The 18,928-nt window shown below is 38.4% G+C and overlaps 1 protein-coding gene across 4 annotated transcripts in view; it reads left to right on the top strand.

Moving 5' to 3' along the window:
• MINDY4 (MINDY lysine 48 deubiquitinase 4) overlaps positions 1-18,928 on the top strand; it is a 78,759-nt gene that overhangs the window by 31,789 nt on the left and 28,042 nt on the right. For all 4 annotated transcript variants that reach the window (XM_058026588.1, XM_058026596.1, XM_058026576.1 and 1 more), the window contains exons 10-13: positions 702-803; positions 2,616-2,679; positions 4,144-4,209; positions 4,495-4,562. In XM_058026588.1, coding sequence (XP_057882571.1) covers positions 702-803; positions 2,616-2,679; positions 4,144-4,209; positions 4,495-4,562 — 300 coding nt within the window. The remainder of the gene's footprint in view (positions 1-701; positions 804-2,615; positions 2,680-4,143; positions 4,210-4,494; positions 4,563-18,928) is intronic.

Raw genomic sequence — 18,928 nt, 5'->3', positions numbered from 1 at the left:
TCACACAACACAGAGACATGGCAAGTTTGCAATTATTCATAACCCTCATCAGGAGCAATATAAACTCATAGAGATCCCCCAAAAAGCAGCACAGAGCTGTTAACACTGGACTTTGGGGGATTAATGTTCTTAAATGTCCATGAATGCGTTTTCCTTCTGACTTGAGAAGAAACCCACCCAGTGTGCCCAGTTTGTTCTGCAGCAATCCAAAGAGAATTTTTTCTCCTTACAGCTCCCTTCACTGGGTCTGATGATCTTCAATGTCCAAAGCACCTTCTTAAATGCCTGAAATGAGGTTTCTCCTCAGAGAATGGTTCCAAAAAGCCCGTGGTGACATCAGTGTCCTCTCCCCGTGCAGGTGCTGAGCAGTCTCAGCACAGGGTGTGCCGTGGGTGCTCTCATGGTCCCTCATTCCCAGAGAAAAGTGGGGTTCAGCTCCACCTTTACCCCTGGAATATCTCCTCAGTGGCAATACCAGCTGCCTCTCCAGCTCACAGCATTTTTGGCCATCCAGGTTGTGTCCTTCTCAGCTGTAGAAGAACTGAAGTACCTAAATAATGATTGTCTGACCGGAGCCTTGTTATTAATCGTTATAAAACTCTCTCTAAAGATGCTTTTGTTCTTTTAAGGTCAAACCTGCCCTGAATCTGTTTTCCCTCACATTTTGCTGCTTTCTCTCTCCTTTATTTCCTGGCCTGCAGTTGTCTCCAGCCCTCAGAAGCTCACAGGACCAAGTGCCTCTCCCTGGCTCTCGCTGACATTCTGTGGCGTGCGGGGGGCCACGAGAAAGCCCTGGTGGCACTGTGAGTAGAAAAACCCCTTTTAGTCAGTGTTCACTGCCCTTGCACCTCCATCTGTCCTAAATCTGCATAATTTACACTAGAAATGTGTCACTGTCTTATTTTCTGAAAAATCCCTTCGCCAGAATTTCTTCTCCTGGGAAGCTGAGAAGGCTCAGAGAAAAATGAAAACATTATCTCATTTTCTTCTCCTGTGTTTTGCTGCTTTAGAATGTGGTTGGAGATTGTTCATCCCGCAGGTGGTTGTTTGATTGGTTTCATGTGAATTGTTTTAACTTAATTACCAATCACTGTCCAGCTGTGTCAGGACTCGAAGCAGTCACGAGATTTTATTGTCATTCTTGGTAACCTTCTGTCTGTATCCTTTCTGTATTCTTTAGTATAGTTTAGTATAGCATTCTTTTATATAATATAATATCATAAAATAATAAATTAGCCTTCTGAGGACGTGGAGCCAGATTGTCAATTCCTCCTTCATCCTGGGGATCCCGAAAATACCACAGAAATGCTTTGTGAGCTGAATTTATGCCACCTAAAGAAGCCTAAGGAGCAATGCAAAGTGTAATTTCTGCTGCCCCAGTAGCTGGGACAGCAAAATAGACAAAACACTTTAAAGTTGCTGTGAAAGATCCTGGATCTTTATTAAATTGATGGATTAGATTTAATTGATTGTAGGGATCCTCTGAAATCTTCATATTAAGAGTTATTTTTCCAGATGCAGCATTCTGCTCCTGTATTGCAGGATATTCCATTATGGCAGGAATTAAGCTACTTTTGCTTTATTTATGCAATGCAATGAGGCTGCTTGTACACAAAACATCCAACTTTTAGATCCCTAGCTTTGGCTGCTCTGGAACCTAAAGGACATTTTTAAGTGAGTCAGGTTTTATGGCCATAATTAATTTTCTTTATTAGATCAACTAAAATTATTGTATTTGCAGGGACCTCTGTGGCAGGAAGGGATGATGAATCTGACTCCATGTTCTCAGAAGGCTAATTTATTATTTTATAATAATATATTATATTAAAGTATACTATACTAAACTATACTAAAGAATATAGAAAGGATACTTACAGAAGGCTAAAAAGATAATAATGAAAACTTGTGACCCTCTCCAGAGTCCCAACACAGCTTGGCCCTGATTGACCAAAGAGTGAAAACAACTCCCAGCAGAATCCAATGGAACAATCACCTGTGGTTAAACAATCTCCAAACACATTCCACATGAGCACAACACAGGAGAAGCAAATGAGATAAGAATTGTTTTCCTTTTCTCTGAGGCTTCTCAGCTTCCCAGGAGAAAAATCCTGGGTGAAGGGATTTTTTCAGAAAATGTGAATGTGACATAAAATAGCTGCAAAATAACAGAGAGGCTTTGGGACACAGAAATCCTTCATAAACCTGAAATAGAAGCAGCAAATTCAAAGACATTTCAAATTATATTTCACATATTTTACATCTTAAACCTGCTTCCTCTGTGATATTTTACATATTTTCTTCTGCTTGTTTGAATGTCATTGCTCTGAAAATATTTTTAATATCAACATCTTAAACCTATATTTATCCTCTTTCTGTATGGAGAAACTTGTAATTCATGTTAGACTGAGAGAGCACAGCACAAATATAGTGTTTGTTTCACTGATAGAAGTTTGGTTTGTGATATAAACTTATTTACAGGAAATCTTTTTTTAAAAAGTCATTAAAAATAATAATGTGAATCTTTGACACATTGTTCAGCTCATACAACATGTTGATTTCTATTGACTGCCATTTTCTTCCTTTTAACATGAGTTTTGTCTGCATATCCCCTTCAGGCCATCAGGAAGACAGCAGTTCACTCCCACAGGGAAATACAAGGCCGATGGAATCCTGGAAACTGTAAGGCTCTGTGTGATTCCCATGCTCCACATCCTCTTTCTTGCTTTCCCTATTTCTGTTCAATGAATCTGATTTCTGTTGCTCTCCTAACATTTTAAAATCAGATTAGTTATGACCCAACATCCAATAAGAGCTAAAATCCCACAGCCTGCCTGGCTCTGAGTTGTCTCAGTGGCTGTGGGAACTTGGGCTCTCTGAAATCCGTATTTTTTTTTTTTAATATTTACCTTCCAAACCTAAAAACTCTGCCTGTTTTTAATGACACGCAGTAAAAATCAACGTGGGCCTCTCCAATTGACCATGAGCATGACAAGGCTCTATTTTCTTCTTGTCTTACAGAGAATTCTTTGCCTTTTTTCCCCCCCTCCAGAAGCTCCAAATGGCAGAACACTTTCCAGTTATGCCTTGTTTCCATCTGAGGCTCTCTGATGGCTTTGCAAGCAGTGCTGCCTTCAGCCAGGCTTTAGTGGTTGCAGGAAATGTTTCTGGCCTCCTAAATGAGGGAATGGGTGTCTCAAAAAAATCTGGAGATGGAAAAACAGGCAAAGAATATTGAAGTGAGGGCCTGGATCTGCTGGATTTCATGTTAAATAGGAATACTCATATGTTGTCTGAGTGTGGTAAATGCCTCACCACATAGGTACAAACCCCTGAGCATGGGGATTTCATGTTAAATAGGAATTTAACATGGATTTCATGTTAAATAGGAATATTCATATTCTCTGAGTGTAGTAAATGCCTCACCATAGAGATGCAAACCCCTGAGCATGGGGATTTTATGTTAAATAGGAATTTAACATGGATTTAATCTTAAATACAAATACTCATATTCTCTGAGTGTGGTAAATGCCTCACCATAGAGATGCAAACCCCTGAGCATGGGGATTTTATGTTAAATAGGAATTTAACATGGATTTAATCTTAAATACAAATACTCATGTATTCTCTGAGTGTGGTAAATGCCTCACCATATAGGTACAAACCCCTGAGCATGGGGATTTCATGTTAAATAGGAATTGAACATGGATTTCATGTTAAATAGGAATATTCATATTCTCTGAGTGTGGTAAATGCCTCACCACATAAGTACAAACCCCTGAGCCTCTTGCCCATCCTGCAGAATTCCTCTGTCCTAGGCGTTGTTTTTCATTGCATAGACAATGCTTGCAATGGAATCAAAATGTCTGTTCAAGAAACTTAAAAATCATCAATTGAAACGGAGAAACTTCAATATATGTTGAAATTTGAAATTGAAAAATTCAGAATAAATCAGGTTTTGAGGTGTAATTCTATGCCAAATGACAACAGTAAGAGGTAAATTTCATTAGATCTTTATTTCTTTGTGTTAGTTCAGATCTTTCCAGGCCGTTTGAAAGTTTTGGCTACTTCATTTCAGCTTTCAGGTTACAAAATTGAGTTGCTGCTTTTTAAGTCATCTTTTTTCCTTCTTGTATTTCTTCCCAGCTAATACTTCACAGTGCCACAAGATATGAGGACCTGATTGTACTTCTACAGCAGAATATTCACCAGGTATTGTGTTTAATTATATACTAATTAATCAAATTATGGTTCAGCTGCCAGCCTTTTTGTCTAATAGTTTCACACTCTGAACACTGTTTCTGCCACTCTATGGACATGTTTTCCATTTTAACAAACACAGCAACAAATTCAGCTTTAGCATAAATCGCAGCAATTCCTTCAGTTCCATTTGCATTTCTGGAGAATTGGGCGAAAAAATTTATACACAAAAAAAAAGGCACCAAAATTCTAGGCAAACAACAGAATAACACCAAAATAACACCTTTTCTTTTTCAGTTTGAAATTGGTCCCTATGGCTGCATCCTCCTGACTGTGTCTGTCATCTTATCAAGATCCATCAACCTGTGAGTGCCTCTCTGGCCTTGTTTTATAAACCGCAAAATTAGCTGTGAAAATTAGAAAAATCCATGTTGTGCCTCAATCTCTGGCCTTTTCAATCTGTCCTGGTGTCTGCTCTGATAAATATGGGCGAGTTGTGCAGATTTACCCACCTAATCCTGGCTTTTCTTGTTGTATACACACACTTCTGTGTGTGTAATTATAATTATATCATATATATAATTTTATTGTAATATAACATGTTAATATGTATAATTGTATGCATAATGTATAATTAAATATATAATAATATATAATAATATATAATAATATATAATAATATAATATAATATAATATAATATAATATAATATAATATAATATAATATAATATATATTGTGTATATAATATTATAATATATTATAATATAATGTATTATAATATATATTATATATAATTATATATATAATATAATTATAATTATATATATAATATATATATAATATATATGTTAGAGATATATATGCATATATATACACATAGATAGGTAGATAGATAGAAAGATAGATATAATATATAATTATATATATCTCTATATATATCTATTGTAGTGGTCACTCCACCACATCTGCTCCATCTGAACATTAGGTGTCATGTCTGAGGTTGTTTTTTGTTCTCTCTATCTTGACAGTTCAAGCAAGACTCGTTTAAAAGGTTATTTATTTTACATACTTGAGGTATCTTAGGTAGGGGGGGAATAACCTGTCATGACTTTCCAGTCTCTCTGTCAGTGATAATGAAAAGGAAAATCCAGAATAAAATGGGGGAGGCAGCTCATTTTTAGGTAGCTGTAAGGAATGCATGACAAATCTGGTTATTGCTGTCATGAATATTGTGACTCTAACTCATGGGAAGTCACCATAACCTCTTTAAAAACTCCCTGAGGCTTGCCCAGGCACAGTGGCATTTAATTTTTATATACAGTGGCATTTAACTGAGCTTTTACGCAGACTGAAGGTGTTTCTGTGGTGCTGTGAGTGTCAGTGGGTCAGAATATAAAGTGAAATTTTCACTGCTGTGCAAAGCCCCAGGAGCAGGGGGAAGCTGCTCCCTGCCAGTTTGCCATAAACAATTGCCAGCTGCACTTGAAAGCAGCACGAGGCTGGTTTATGGAAGTTTTATTTCTCAGAGGAGGCTGATTTATGGAAGTTTTTATTTCTGACCGCTCTCCATTGTCTCGACAAAAAAACAGCAACTTAATCCAAATTTGAGATCCACAATCAGTTGCTCACCTGCTGGGATCCCAGCAAGGGTTTGCAGATTGAGTTTTTTTGGTTTTATTGTAATTTCTTCCTTTCTTTTGCTTATAGTAACACTACAGCCCTTGGCTCGACTCCACTTTTGTACTCTAACACAAATTATTTGATAATTTCAGGGCACATGCCATTTATTCTCACTTTTGTGAGCTGGTTACAACAGAGAGGTTCAGATGAGTAAAGTCACTTGTGCAAGTAATGATCTGTAGGTTCATAATTGCTGCTGCCGGCACTGCTTTGCTTGCTGTAAAGTGATAAATATTCTTTAATCATTTGAGCAAGGATATATTCTCCCTCATCACCTCCCAGTTCCTACCAGATGGATTATGACAAGGCCAATCAATCATCTGTGTTTTTATTTGGGGGAGCTGTGTCTAAAGTGAACATGACAATTCCTTTTGGTGCCTGTTTGCATTTTAAACCGTCTAAATATTTTTACAGATCTGATCCAGAATGTCAGAGCAGTTCATGAAGTGCAGTTCTGTTTTGAGGAATTGCCATGATTTTTTCACAAGACTTCATTTTAAAGTGCTGTTTCTCCTCTAGCTTGTACTGTGTAAGACACTGCATTGGTACTTTTTTTTTTTTTTTTACAATAAATGAGAATTTTTCTGGTTTTAAATACAATGGAAAGTGTTTCTAGACCTTTGCAGTTTAGACCTTTGCACAATTTTTTTAAAATGAAAACTGAATTTTGTTGATGTAATCTTCAGCAATCGATTTAGCTGCCTGTGTCACCTTGCTCCTCTCAGGATATTAAAAAATACAAGACAAATAACTCAGTGCTGATATCCTCAAGAAATATGTACCATTCAGAGAGTGTTACCAGCATGGTAAGCAATTATTTACATAACTGGCATAGTTCTGGATGAAGAGCTGAAGACAAACAAGAGTTGCTTTAGATAATGGAATTTTCAGCCAGTAATACATCTCCCTGGGATTGTTCTGCCCCAGTTTTTGGGATTTTTTTTTTTGTTTGTTTGTTTTTGTCTTTTTTTTACAGAAAAATCAGCAGATTTTTACTGCAGAAAACTCCATGGAAGTTTCAGTTGTCTGGATTTTTGTGTGCACATTGCACTGAAAAGAAAAAAAAGATTATTTAATTTTAGTTGAGGAGTTGACAGCAGTTAGATTTTTCCTGATTTGAGTGTAATTATATATATCTTAATGGTCTTTATTACCCAGAGAGGTTGTGGATTCCCCATCCCTGGAAGTGTCCAAGGCCAGGCTGGAGCATCCTGGGACAGTGGAAGGTGTCCCTGCCATGGCAGGGCTGGCACTGAATGGGCTTTAAGGTCCCTCCCAGCCCAAACCATTCCAGGATTCAATGATTTATTTACTTTCTATGTAAATATTTGCATTTAGGCCTTTAAATTTAAAAAAGAGAAAAAAACCCATGATTAATTTGATTTATTTTCAATATCTGTCTTAGAATGACATCAATAATCTCCTGAAGTGCTTGGTTATCTCCCCTATAAAGTGATAAAATCTAAATAACCAACTCATAAAGAAATTTTTCACTGCAAATATTAAGTCATGAAATGAAATCTGCTTTTTAGTGGCAGGTCAGTGAAAAATGGGAGATTAAATGTTAATAATGCAGAGCATTATACATGACAAAAACACTCTTACAACTGTACTCACCTAGTGGTGGGCTTTAAATAGGCTGCTATTAAAAAAAAAGGAGAGAAATTCTGGCACTACCACAAGAAATTTAATTATCTGAACATATCAGTTCAGTTTTCTGTGATAGACAAGAGATAAATCATGGTTTGAGAGTTCAGAACAGAATAAAAGCACATTAATGGCTTCATAAAAATATATGATCTTCCATATTTTATCTTGCACGTAGTCCTGTCTCCCCAGGCCAGTAAAGTCACATTAGTACTGGAATAAAGTGGAAGACAAAAACAACAAAAACAAAGTTTCCTTTTAATTTAAACAGATTTTAAAAAATCTTTTTTCTTCACCAACAAAGAGGAATAACTTGGAAATAATAAAAATTCAGGCACTCATGGCAAGGATTAATATATTATTCCTCAAAATCCAAAATCCTGGGTGCTCTCAGGGTAGCACTCAGGCTTTGATGTTAAAACAAGCATAATTCTAATTTTTTTCCACACCATAAACAACTTTCAGTGCTGGGAGATCAGGAGGCCAAGAGATTGAAGTAAATTGAGAGCAATTAATGGAAGGTGCAAGCTCCAGCATCCCTAAACCCCCTGGCCTTGATGTTATCCCCATGTCCCCCCATTTTTGTGTTGTTTCCTGCTGCTTTTGCTGTTTTTTTGGTGTCCAGCTCCATAATTTTTGCATTGTTACAGATCTTGCCCTGCAAATGGAAATTCCAGCTCTCAGCCAGGTCTGCTGGGCAGTTCTTCTAAGATCCCTGGCAAATCTGAAGCATTTTTATTTCAGGGGGGACGCATGCCAGGAAATGCAGGAGTTTGTGCTGCTTTGTAGATTTTGGGTAATGAGTTTTTCATGCTCCAGGCACTAATGGTCATCACTGCCTGAGCTGATAACAAATGGCCAGAGAGGAGTGAGAATTCCTGAGGAAGTTGCTGAGAACGCGTTGTTGCTTCTGGTACAGGAAGGAATTCTGGTTCCTAACAATTGTTACCTGTTTTTTTTATATTTTAATTTTTTTTTTTTAAACCAGCAAAAAAAATGTTCAAAAAAAGCCATATTATAGCAGCTCAAGGGATTAATCTTTCTGAGTGTGCAAGATGTGTGCTGGCATCTTCACGTTGATGAGAGCTACGGGATATTTTCCTTGCATGGCAGAGAGAAAATGAGCTCAAAATTTGGGCTGCAAGCCCCCACTGAGCTTCACCACTGAGTGCAGGAAATTTGTGGATTCCCCATCCCTGGAAGTGTCCAAGGCCAGGCTGGAACACCCTGGGACAGTGGGAGGTGTCCCTGCCATGGCAGGGCTGGCACTGGATGGGCTTTAAGGTCCCTCCCAGCCCAAACCGTTCCAGGATTCTATGATTTGTTTACTTTCTGTGTAAATATGAATATTCAGGGGTGGTTTTAGTGACAACTCAGATGATCTCCACAGTCTGACTGTGTGGGTTTTTGAGCACAAAATGGCTATCTCTTGTTATAAGGTCTTTTAAGACTTAACTATCTAATTAAGAAATGACAGAATATTTTCTTTTTTCACTCAATAACTGATCCCTCAAAGCCTGCAAAGTGGACTTTTCTGTCCAATTACAAAACATTGCTGAAACCTATGAAGAAGAAAGAAGAAGAAGGAAAAGAAGCACAATTTGCCTCTGCCTTAAAACTTCTATCTTGCTTCGTATTTATTTCTATATTCTAAAACCCTAAACTCTTAAGTTTTCCACCCTGTGATATCACATGCTTCTAACCAACTACACACCTGTAATCCTAGTGCTGTTAATCAAATATTGAAGCCTTGTCCACAGCCTCGGGTCAATGCAGTGTTCTCTTGTGGGTCTGTGCCTTTAAGCACAGAAAGTTTAAAATTCTCAGCATCCAGGTTCCAACATGACTGAATTTCCACCCAGCTTTTCCTGCTGGCTGCTGCCTCATCCTCCCCAACCCCTGGTCCCTTCCTTGCTGTGCTCCCTCGTGCAAAGCCATTCCTGCAGTGGGATGTGGCTCCTTTGGATGCACCCACTGGATCCTCAGCTTTCCCTAAATTCCAGCTCCTCGCCAACCCTGTTCTGTGATTTTTCCTTGTTGCAGACAACTTTCATGAAAAATCTTTTCTTTAGGATTTTTCCTCCTGAGAAGCTGAGAGGCCTCAGGCACAAAATGCAAACATTGATTATCTGCTGCTGTGGAATGCAACAGGTGCATCTGGGATTGGTCTCATGTGGTTGTTTCTAATTAATGGCCAATCACAGTCAGCTGGCTTGGACAGAGAGCCCGAGCCACAAACCTTTGTTATAATTTTTTCTTATTTTATTCTTAGCCAGCTTTTTGATGAAACTTTTTCTTCTATTCTTTTAGAATAGTTTTAATGTAATATAGATCACAAAATAATAAATTAAGCTTTTTGAAGCATGGGGTCAGATCCTCATCTCTTCCCTCATCCAAGAACCCCTGTGAACACCACCACATTTCCTAATCACTGCAATAACTTGTTTTTATTGTTAAGACAATACAAAGCAACACCCTCCATTTTCAGAAGGCTTCAAACTGGTTTTATTCTAGCATGCATGCTTTTTATGCATTCTTACCAAACTCATAAGTTTATACTTTATTCTTTGGTCATGAAAGACAAAGTGCTCATTGGAACAGGCAGTTGCAGGTTTCCCTTATTTATCCTTCTTTCTTTCTTGGTTTCTGTGTCAGCAACCTTGGTAGAAAATTCTTTCAGAGGTTTGCATGGATCCTCTTATCCAGCTTGTTTCTGGCTCACTGAAGTCACTCTAAAACTGTGACAGTGTTCACAGGGGTTCTTGGATGAGGGAAGAGACGAGGATCTGACTCCATGTTTCAGAAGGTTTGATTTATTATTTCATTATATATATTATATTAAAAGTATGCTAAAAGAATAGAAGAAAGGATTTTGTCAGAAGGCTAGCTAAGAATAGAATAGGAAAGAATGATAACAAGGGTTTGTGGCCAGGACTCACTGTGATTGGCCATTAATTAGAAACAACCAACCTGGGCCAATCAAAAATCTACGTGTTGCATCCCACAGCAGCAAAGCAATGTTTACATTTTGTTCTTGAAGCTTCTCAGCTTCTCAAGAGGAAAAATCTTAAAAAAAAGATTTTTCTTAAATGATGTCTGTGACGTAAAACCTCTTCCACAATAACTTACTACCTATAATCATCATTGCCAGAACCCAGGAGAGCAAAGAACATGTGGAACAAGAAAATTCCTCAGGTGGGAAACCAAGGTATTGCCATTTTCAGGCAATGGAGACAATGCAGAGAGCCTGATCTGAAACACAGGCTCATTGTGCTGCTCACAAATCAAAATTCCTCTGTTTGCATCACTTTTGTGACCTGGGGATATTTTATCAGTTGCTGGTAGCAGTCATGTGTCACTCTCCAGTCAGGATTGGCCACTGGGGGTGTCTTTTCCCTGCTTGCTCTGAGGTGTTGCTGTGAGAATCACTAAAACAATGGCTTTAGCTGTGGGAAAAATAAAAAAGGAGACTGATTTTGCAAGTCAGGAGGAGGCTGTGGACTTCATTAAGGTTGGCTGCTCATAAACCTTGGAAAAAACATGTCAACATCTTCTTCCTTGCTGTGATCCCACAGCTCTATTAACTGCATTTCTGTAGCCCTTACTGCTCCAGAGAAGGGTTCAGACCTGTGTCAAAGTTATCTGTGCTGTTCCCATTTTGCTATTGTGGAATTTTGGTTGTTAACTGCATTTCTGTAGTTCTTATTGCTCCAGAGAAGGGTGTTCAGACCTGTTTCAAAGTTATCTGTGCTGTTCCCATTTTGGTGTTGTGGAATTTTGGTTGTTTGGAGATGCATTTCTTTATTTAATTTATTTATTTCAAAAGCCAGTTGGTATTAAATCAAATAAATCACATTATGGCTCCTTACCAGTTTAGGATTTCTCACACCCAATAATTCTGTCCTTGGTTATTACCAATTCACCTCTTTCTCTGAAATCTGTGAATGAACAGTTTTTCACTTGAGGGAATCAAATTATTAAAATTATGTTATTCTGTGCACTTACTCTTCATTCCTGTGGTACTATTTTACCTAACTGGAGAAGTTAAATCTCCTTAATTTGCCATTCTAATCCATCTTTGAAATTAAAACATGCAGAAGCACCAAATCATGTTAAATGCTGCCCATTATTATGTCCTTTACCATGGTGAAATATATCTGTCTATCATCTTCTGAAATCATTTATCTAGTTGCAAGCAATCCTACAAGAATCTTCCTCTTCTGGTCCGTTGGCAAACTATTTTTACTTTTTTCTTTTTTTGTAATTTTAACAGTTCTCTCTGCCTTTACTCATCAAGAGAAGTTTTATTCTATTAGTTTTTTTATTCTATTTCTAGCCTATTTATTATTTTTAGTAGCAGGAAATGATCATTACTGCGTTAATAATTTTTTTCCTATATCCTTTCTGTATCATTTACTGTAAAATAACCCCAATTCTGACACATTACTGGACATTAAATCTCTCTCAGTCGTGCAGAATTTGAAAAGGAAAGTGATGCTCTGCTGGCTCATGAGCTGTGGGTGGAACAAAGGGTCCCCCACCCTCAATCCACTCTCCTTTGCTGACACCTTTTCCTGTGCCAGAGCCAATCTCTAATTTGGAGTTCCCCTGAAATTCACCTTCTCCCCTGATGCTGAAGAAAGTTTTTTTTTTTTTGTGAAATATCCTTTTGGCTGGGCCAGGGAGAAAATTCCAATTCTGGCTGCTCATGGAGGTTCCCATCACTTGGGGCACTCTGAGCTCTTGGTGGAAGTAGATTTTCCTGTGAGCCGGTTTTCTGGGAAAACCTTTTTAAAGGTAAACTTGAGAGTGCCTGGGAGGGCAGCAGCAGGGGGAGGTTGTGTCTGGGAGCACTTTGCACTCTGGGCTTGCAGTTATGTGATATAAATAGATGTCATCGTGGCTTTTTACAGCTTTTGGTGTTTGGGAAACACAGGGGAGCTGCTGGGTTTGAGGGGGAAACAGCTGTCAATTATGTTACAGTGCTAAAAAACAAGGAGCTGAACACAACTGAAAAAAAAAAATATATATATATATATATATTTGAGAATCTCAGAGCTCTCCAAGAGCCATTTGTGATTTTGCAACATGAGGAAAGCAGGTTGGATTTACCAGGAACAATTAGAAGAGATTTTGTGGGATCCAGGCCTTGGTGGGGAAGAATTGAGCCCATTTTTGTTGGGGTGAAGTGAACTTCTGTGCCTCCTGCTCGATGGGTTGTGTGCAATTCCTAATTTTCAGTATCTTCCCTGGCATTGTGGGGATTGGGAAGAGGCCCTTGTAGCCAAAATGTTCACTGGGCAAGAGCTGCTTGCAACATCGATCAATTAATAAATGCAGGATAATGAATGCAGCTGCTAAAGGGTAATAAAGAAGGGAGTTTGCTTGAAAGAATTTAATTTTTTTCCTTCAAAAAAAAAAGCAAGAATACAGAGATAATCAGTGACAGCCTTAGCAATATTTGTGGGAGGATGTGAGACCAAGATTTGAAGCTTTGTGCTTTCAAAAGAGGGGTGGATTGATGTGTGAAATGTCACTTTCTAATCCTTGGGAGAGAGGGTCCCAGGAACAAAAGGGGGTTTGGAAGACAAAATAGAGGAAAGGAGAGTAGGGTCTCACTCTAGAGAAATGTGTAGGATTTGCCAAATAAAATGTGAATATAAGGAAGCTGTTTAATTTTGTAAATAAAAAATGTGACCCAAGTGGAAATGTGACCACCAAGGCAAAGAAGAGGAAATGTTGGATTGGGTTTGAGGTGTTTGCTGCATTGGAGGACAAGAAACAAAGGCTAGTGGTAAAGAAAAATGAGTAAATGAGACTCAACTAAGGAAAAAAAGGGCAGAATCAAGGAGACAAAGATGTTTTTATGCTGGTTCTGTTTGTTATCTTGATAGGTGAAGGACTGGGGAACTGGGAAACAATGCCAAAAATAATAAAAGGGGGAAATTGTGGAGTTTGCCCATTGATTGAGACATGTGACTCTTGTCCCCTGGTGAGGAAATTCAGGAATTTCAGCTGGGTTCACAGAAGTGGAGGACTGGAGGCTGAGGGACAGCAGATTTGGTGGGGATGTGCAGCAGGAAGGTCACGTGTGGGAATAAAAGCAGATTGCTCCCCTGACACATCCAGCTCCCCGTGGAACTGATCGGGATAAATCAAAAAAGCAGCGGAACTGAAGGAAGGGAAGGTTATTGTCTCATTCTCTGGGGAGTTTTCTGACTTCTTAAAATAGTGCAGAGGAATGAAAAAAGTGTGGTGAGCAACAATCTTTGTCATCAGTGGTCTGAGAGTCCTGGTGTTGGAAATTGGAGAAAAAAATTGGTTCAGATGAGGTCGCACGTGAGGAAACGAAACAACAAGTGATTTCCTTATCACATTGATAGCAAGATATCAGGAAAAGATGTGAGGTTTCTCTGTGGAGTGGAGGTGGCTGATATCAGGAATAATGTAGAGAATGCTCCAAGTCTAAATGAATATTCTGCCTTTCAGTAAGGAGAGCAACACGGTGCAAAGCCAGCATGGCTGGTTGGAGTTCATGGATAATAACTGCATCAAATCTGTGGCAGGTGGAATTTAACCTGGAAAAGTGATGATGGCTCCACAATGGGAAGGAAAAAATAAACCAAGGATCTTTGTACCTACACCTCATTGCTAAATTTATTCAGCACTTTCAAGCTTTTCTCTTGCTTTGCCAGACTTTATGAATGGATCTGATCCTAAAGCTTCCCTTTGTCCTGCCTTATTTAAATATTGAGTAACTTGACTTGCAGTTGTAGGAGCAAATGAAGAATTGGTGGTTAAACTAAAAAAAAAAAAATAAAATTATTTAATTGGGACTTAGTAAGAGATTTTTATTTGATATGTCAAATGAAAAATCATTTACTAATGTGAAAATAGCACATCTTTTAAGGATTCTAAAGTGATGAAGAAAGGACTCAGAAAGTGTTGTTAGCATGGGCAAGGTGGCTGATGGAATTTGTTAATGATCAGTCTGGGATTAAAACTGTTTTATTCCCTATGATAATATCAGTGATGAGGAGGGACATGGGGACTGTGATGGTCAAAGAATCTGATTTTATTGTGGACTACAAATGCTTATATACCTTTCTAGGAAGGGTAGTGATGTTTAACTGCAATGATTGGGTTAATGATCCACATAAGCAAACTTACACATTTTAAACATCTCTTGCTTACAAAAGTCCGATGTAATTTTCTTTTTTCAGGTAAATCCATCAGATTTGATTTCTTGCAATCTTGATTTAATCCTCAAAGTTCTGTTTGCTCTTGCCAAAGCATCCTGTTACCAAATCTCTCATGCTAATAAGGTCCAAAGCACTCTCTGCTTTGTGTACCCCAACATCTCCCCCTTTTCCTTTCCACCAAAACCACTCTTTTAATGGCCATATTAATTAATCTCTGCAGACATTGAAAGGTATCATGATTAATAGAATTATTACATACCTATCTTAAAAAGAATCTTTTAGTTAAAAAACTCCAGCCATTAAAAGGCTCAGGCTTGATCTTTATAAATTAAAAATATTCCTTATGGCAGATTCAGGAGGGAGGCATTACTGGATTTAGAAAGGCTGCCAGAAGTAAAATTGCATCAAAAGGTTTGATTCTTATACACAGGGGTGATAGGAAGAAAATTCTTAAAAATTTTAGACTGATTCCTTCCTGTGTATTTAAAAAAAAAAATCCAATTTCACAGAACCCAGGAGCTCTAATTCTTGGGGTTCCAAGGGTGTTTCAGGAAGGTAAGGGGCCAAATGTGATTTGATTTGATTCCAAAATCAAATTAAATCACTTTTAGTGTAAATATAAGTGCAAATTTTAGTGTAAATATTAGTGCAAAGTTCTGGAGGAGCTATATTCCCCCCTAATTTTATGATTTCTTTTTTTTTTTAAATAACATGTGGGACGCTGAGATGGAAAAAGGGAGTGGTGTGCTGATGGAGTGACCTGATGACTGAAAAGCTGAAAGGCTCTGTCAATAGAGAGAACAAATTGTGCTGTAAAAAAGGAGTTGGCCCGGCCTCCTGATGAGGGCAATAAAAAAGGAATTTATTTTCACTACAGAAAGTGCAAGGTCTTGCAAGCAGAGCCTGCTCACTCCTGTGCTAGGGGTCCACCAGCTGTAAATGGCAGCGTGAGGAGCAGCAGAGCACGCAGGGACTCTGAGCCAGCATTGAAAAATAGCCTGGGATCTGCTCTGAGGGTGTGTCAGAATGGCTTTAGGAGGTGAGGAAATGTTAATGGATTGTGCAAGGCACTGATGCGTCCTTGGAGAAACACCATGGCAGGCCGGGCTCGCACGTTGAATCTGGGGGAAGTGTAGGAAAAGCGCAGAGCAGGGGAAGCAGGAATCTGTTTTGTCAGAAAAGAATTCTAAAAGAACGAAAATTTTTATGTTTTCTGGCCTTAAAAAAAGCAAATTTTGAGGTGGGACGTAAGGGTTTCCTTAAAACTGGGATGGTGATGGTTGTAAATAAACAAGAAAGGCAGAGAAAAGGATTTAATTTAAAGATCAGAGATAGTACAGAGAGAAAATGCATCAGTAAACCTCATCAGAGTGTGAGCAGACTGCAGGCTCCTGAGCTACCTCTGAGAAAAGTATGGAAAGCTGAGAAAACAACCAAGAAATGTGAATTTCTGTGAAAAAGAGTAACTGGAATGGCTGGGTTGTACCTGCCAGATGCAGAGAGCATCATCTTCTCTTCTCCCTCTCCACAATTCTGCTTTATCCCAGTGTGGGTGTGGCTGTAATCCACAGCAGGGCTGATGTAAACGTGGAATATTCTTCTGGGGACAACCTGAGTGTGTGGGTGTTCACAGGGGTCCCAGGAGGAGGGAAGAGATGAGAATCTTGACTCCATGTTTCAGAAGGATGATTTATTATTTGATGATATATATTATATTATGAGAAAATGATATATTAAAATTATACTAAAAGGATAGAAGAAAGGATTTCATCAGAAGGCAGGAAAGGAAAGGAAAGGAAAGGAAAGGAAAGGAAAGGAAAGGAAAGGAAAGGAAAGGAAAGGAAAGGAAAGGAAAGGAAAGGAAAGGAAAGGAAAGGAAAGGAAAGGAAAGGAAAGGAAAGGAAAGGAAAGGAAAGGAAAGGAAAGGAAAGGAAAGGAAAGGAAAGGAAAGGAAAGGAAAGGAAAATCCTGTGACTGCTCACAGCCTCAACATAGGTGGCTGTCATTGGTCATCAAGTAAAAACAGTTTCACATGCTGGGTAAACAGTTCTCCAGATCACATTCCAAAGCAGCAAAACATGGAGAACCAGAAGTTTCTCAGCTTCTCAGGAGAAAAGTCCTAGCAAAAGTATTTCTCATAAAATATGTCTGTGACACCTGAGATTTGTGGGTTTAGCTGCTCCTTGTTTCTATAGGACTGCCCCTGCAGGAACAAGGGGAGGTTCTGCAAGCCTGTCAGCCTGTGTTTGATAGGGAAAAGATGGGAAATTCACCAAGAAATGCAGCGAAGGATCATTCTGCTGGAATATTCTCCGTGTTTCCAGCAGTAATCCCAGGATTTCCCAAGCTGCCAGTGGTGCCCAGGTCACTGAGTTTATCAGCCCTCGATGAAACCAGTCCTCCATCAATTTCTCTGATCCCTTCAATCCCGTTGGCCCCCACAACCCCTGTGGCAATGAGCTCCCCACGTTTAAGTGTTGTTCTAATTTTTTAAGATTTTCTAAACTTTCTGATGTTTATGTTCTTGTAACCAACTTTCTCACACACTTTCTGTAAATAATTATTGTTTTGCATTCTCTTATGGAAGAAGAAAAATTTGATTGGCTGTTGGTTTGTCCCGTGTCATTGAAGAGGTGGCACTGTCACCCTCCAATCCACTGTCACTTCTGGAAATCTTTAAATGTCGGAGTCAGAAATTAAAAAGTCTCTTTTTACCTTAAAAAGAACAATGTATCTGGATTGTATTATTTCACGTCCTATAGTGAAATTTAAGAAGTTATGTGGAATTCATGTTTTGAAAAGTAGTGAGGAAATGTTCCTTAATCATCTCCTTATCTTGGAGTCCACCAGTTGTGTCCTGGTCTCTGCAGCCTCTTCCCACAGGAAAACTGCTCCTGGTTTTAACCCTCTTTCCTTCTGACCATCAGAAATTCCTCTGACTCTGCAATATCTAAATGTTCAGATTCTAAGCATTAGTTGAGCTAAAACCTGTAGTAAGTGAACTTAAAGAAATTCAGCTTTTAATTGGTTAAAAGAAATTAAACTTTCAATTGGTTTGTCCAGTTGAGGAGTCCTCTTCAAAGAATGGCTACAGGGTGTTTTTATTCCTGGATCAACCTTATTTCTGACTTCTCAGGTTTTAATCTATAAAAATGAAAAAAATAAGCTTAGTCTGTCTTCAGTGCCAGAATATTTGTGATTTATCCCTCCAGTCCTTGGTATTTAGAAATTTGATGGCCATGGCCGGGTTGTGGCTTTTATGTGTGTTCATCAGATGGAGAAAAGGAATTTTCATGAAGTTTCTTCCTCTACTCTGCAAATTACCTTGGCAAGGTCACCTAAATTTCCTTCAGGATGTATAATTTTCTCTCCATGTACACTAATTTAAAGAATTCAGAGGGATTGTCTGTTTATATGTTCATCTTTAGATATAAAAATCAGTTACATGAACCCTGCCCTGCAGTGATTAATCAGCTTTTTCATCTTTCCAATCTTGTTTTTTCCCTTTTTCCTGTCCTCTAGCAAATCAAAGCATTTCAGAAATTAATTCTTTTGATTTTAGGAAAAATAAAGGATATTGATTAAAAGACTGCAGAGGTGTGGAAGAATAAGTGTGGTTCTGCTACAAAATGCAGCAGTAACAAATAAATTGTCAGATTTTGGCCAAATTTCAGCGGGTTACTTTCACACATTCAGATTATTCACCTGTTTGCTGAAGGATCAATGTGGTGAGATAAATACAGATTTAACATCTTTGCTTGTTCTGTTGCACTCAGGAGGACATTGCATTTAGTCAGAAAGATAATTTCTTTAAAAAAATTAAGTAGTGGGTTGAACATGGCAATAGATTAGTAATTTTCCCGTCAGGTCTATCCCTGTGAAATTAAATACTTCCCATAATTTGTCAGCACTGTGGAGCAGCAGAGCTGATGAATTAACCTGCCTGGGTACCTCAGATCATTTTAAGAACTTTGTGAAATTAGCAGGTATGTGGCAAAAGTGATAAATAAAGAATGAAGCCACTTCCCCTGGTCTGAATCCCAAACAATATTTTACATTTTTTTAGAGAGGCTCTTTCCTTCTTCTTTGAACATTCATTTGAAACCTTTGCCATGTGCCAGTATTAAAAGAAAAAGAAATATTCTGGAACATTTACACAATGAGGCAGTCACCCATCCTGTCATTTTCCATATCCCCACT

This window comes from Melospiza georgiana, chromosome 1 (genome assembly GCF_028018845.1).
Source record: "Melospiza georgiana isolate bMelGeo1 chromosome 1, bMelGeo1.pri, whole genome shotgun sequence".
NCBI classification, from domain to species: domain Eukaryota; kingdom Metazoa; phylum Chordata; class Aves; order Passeriformes; family Passerellidae; genus Melospiza; species Melospiza georgiana.
The sequence above is the reverse complement of the archived record's forward strand: the minus strand, read 5'-3'. Positions and strand labels throughout refer to the sequence as shown.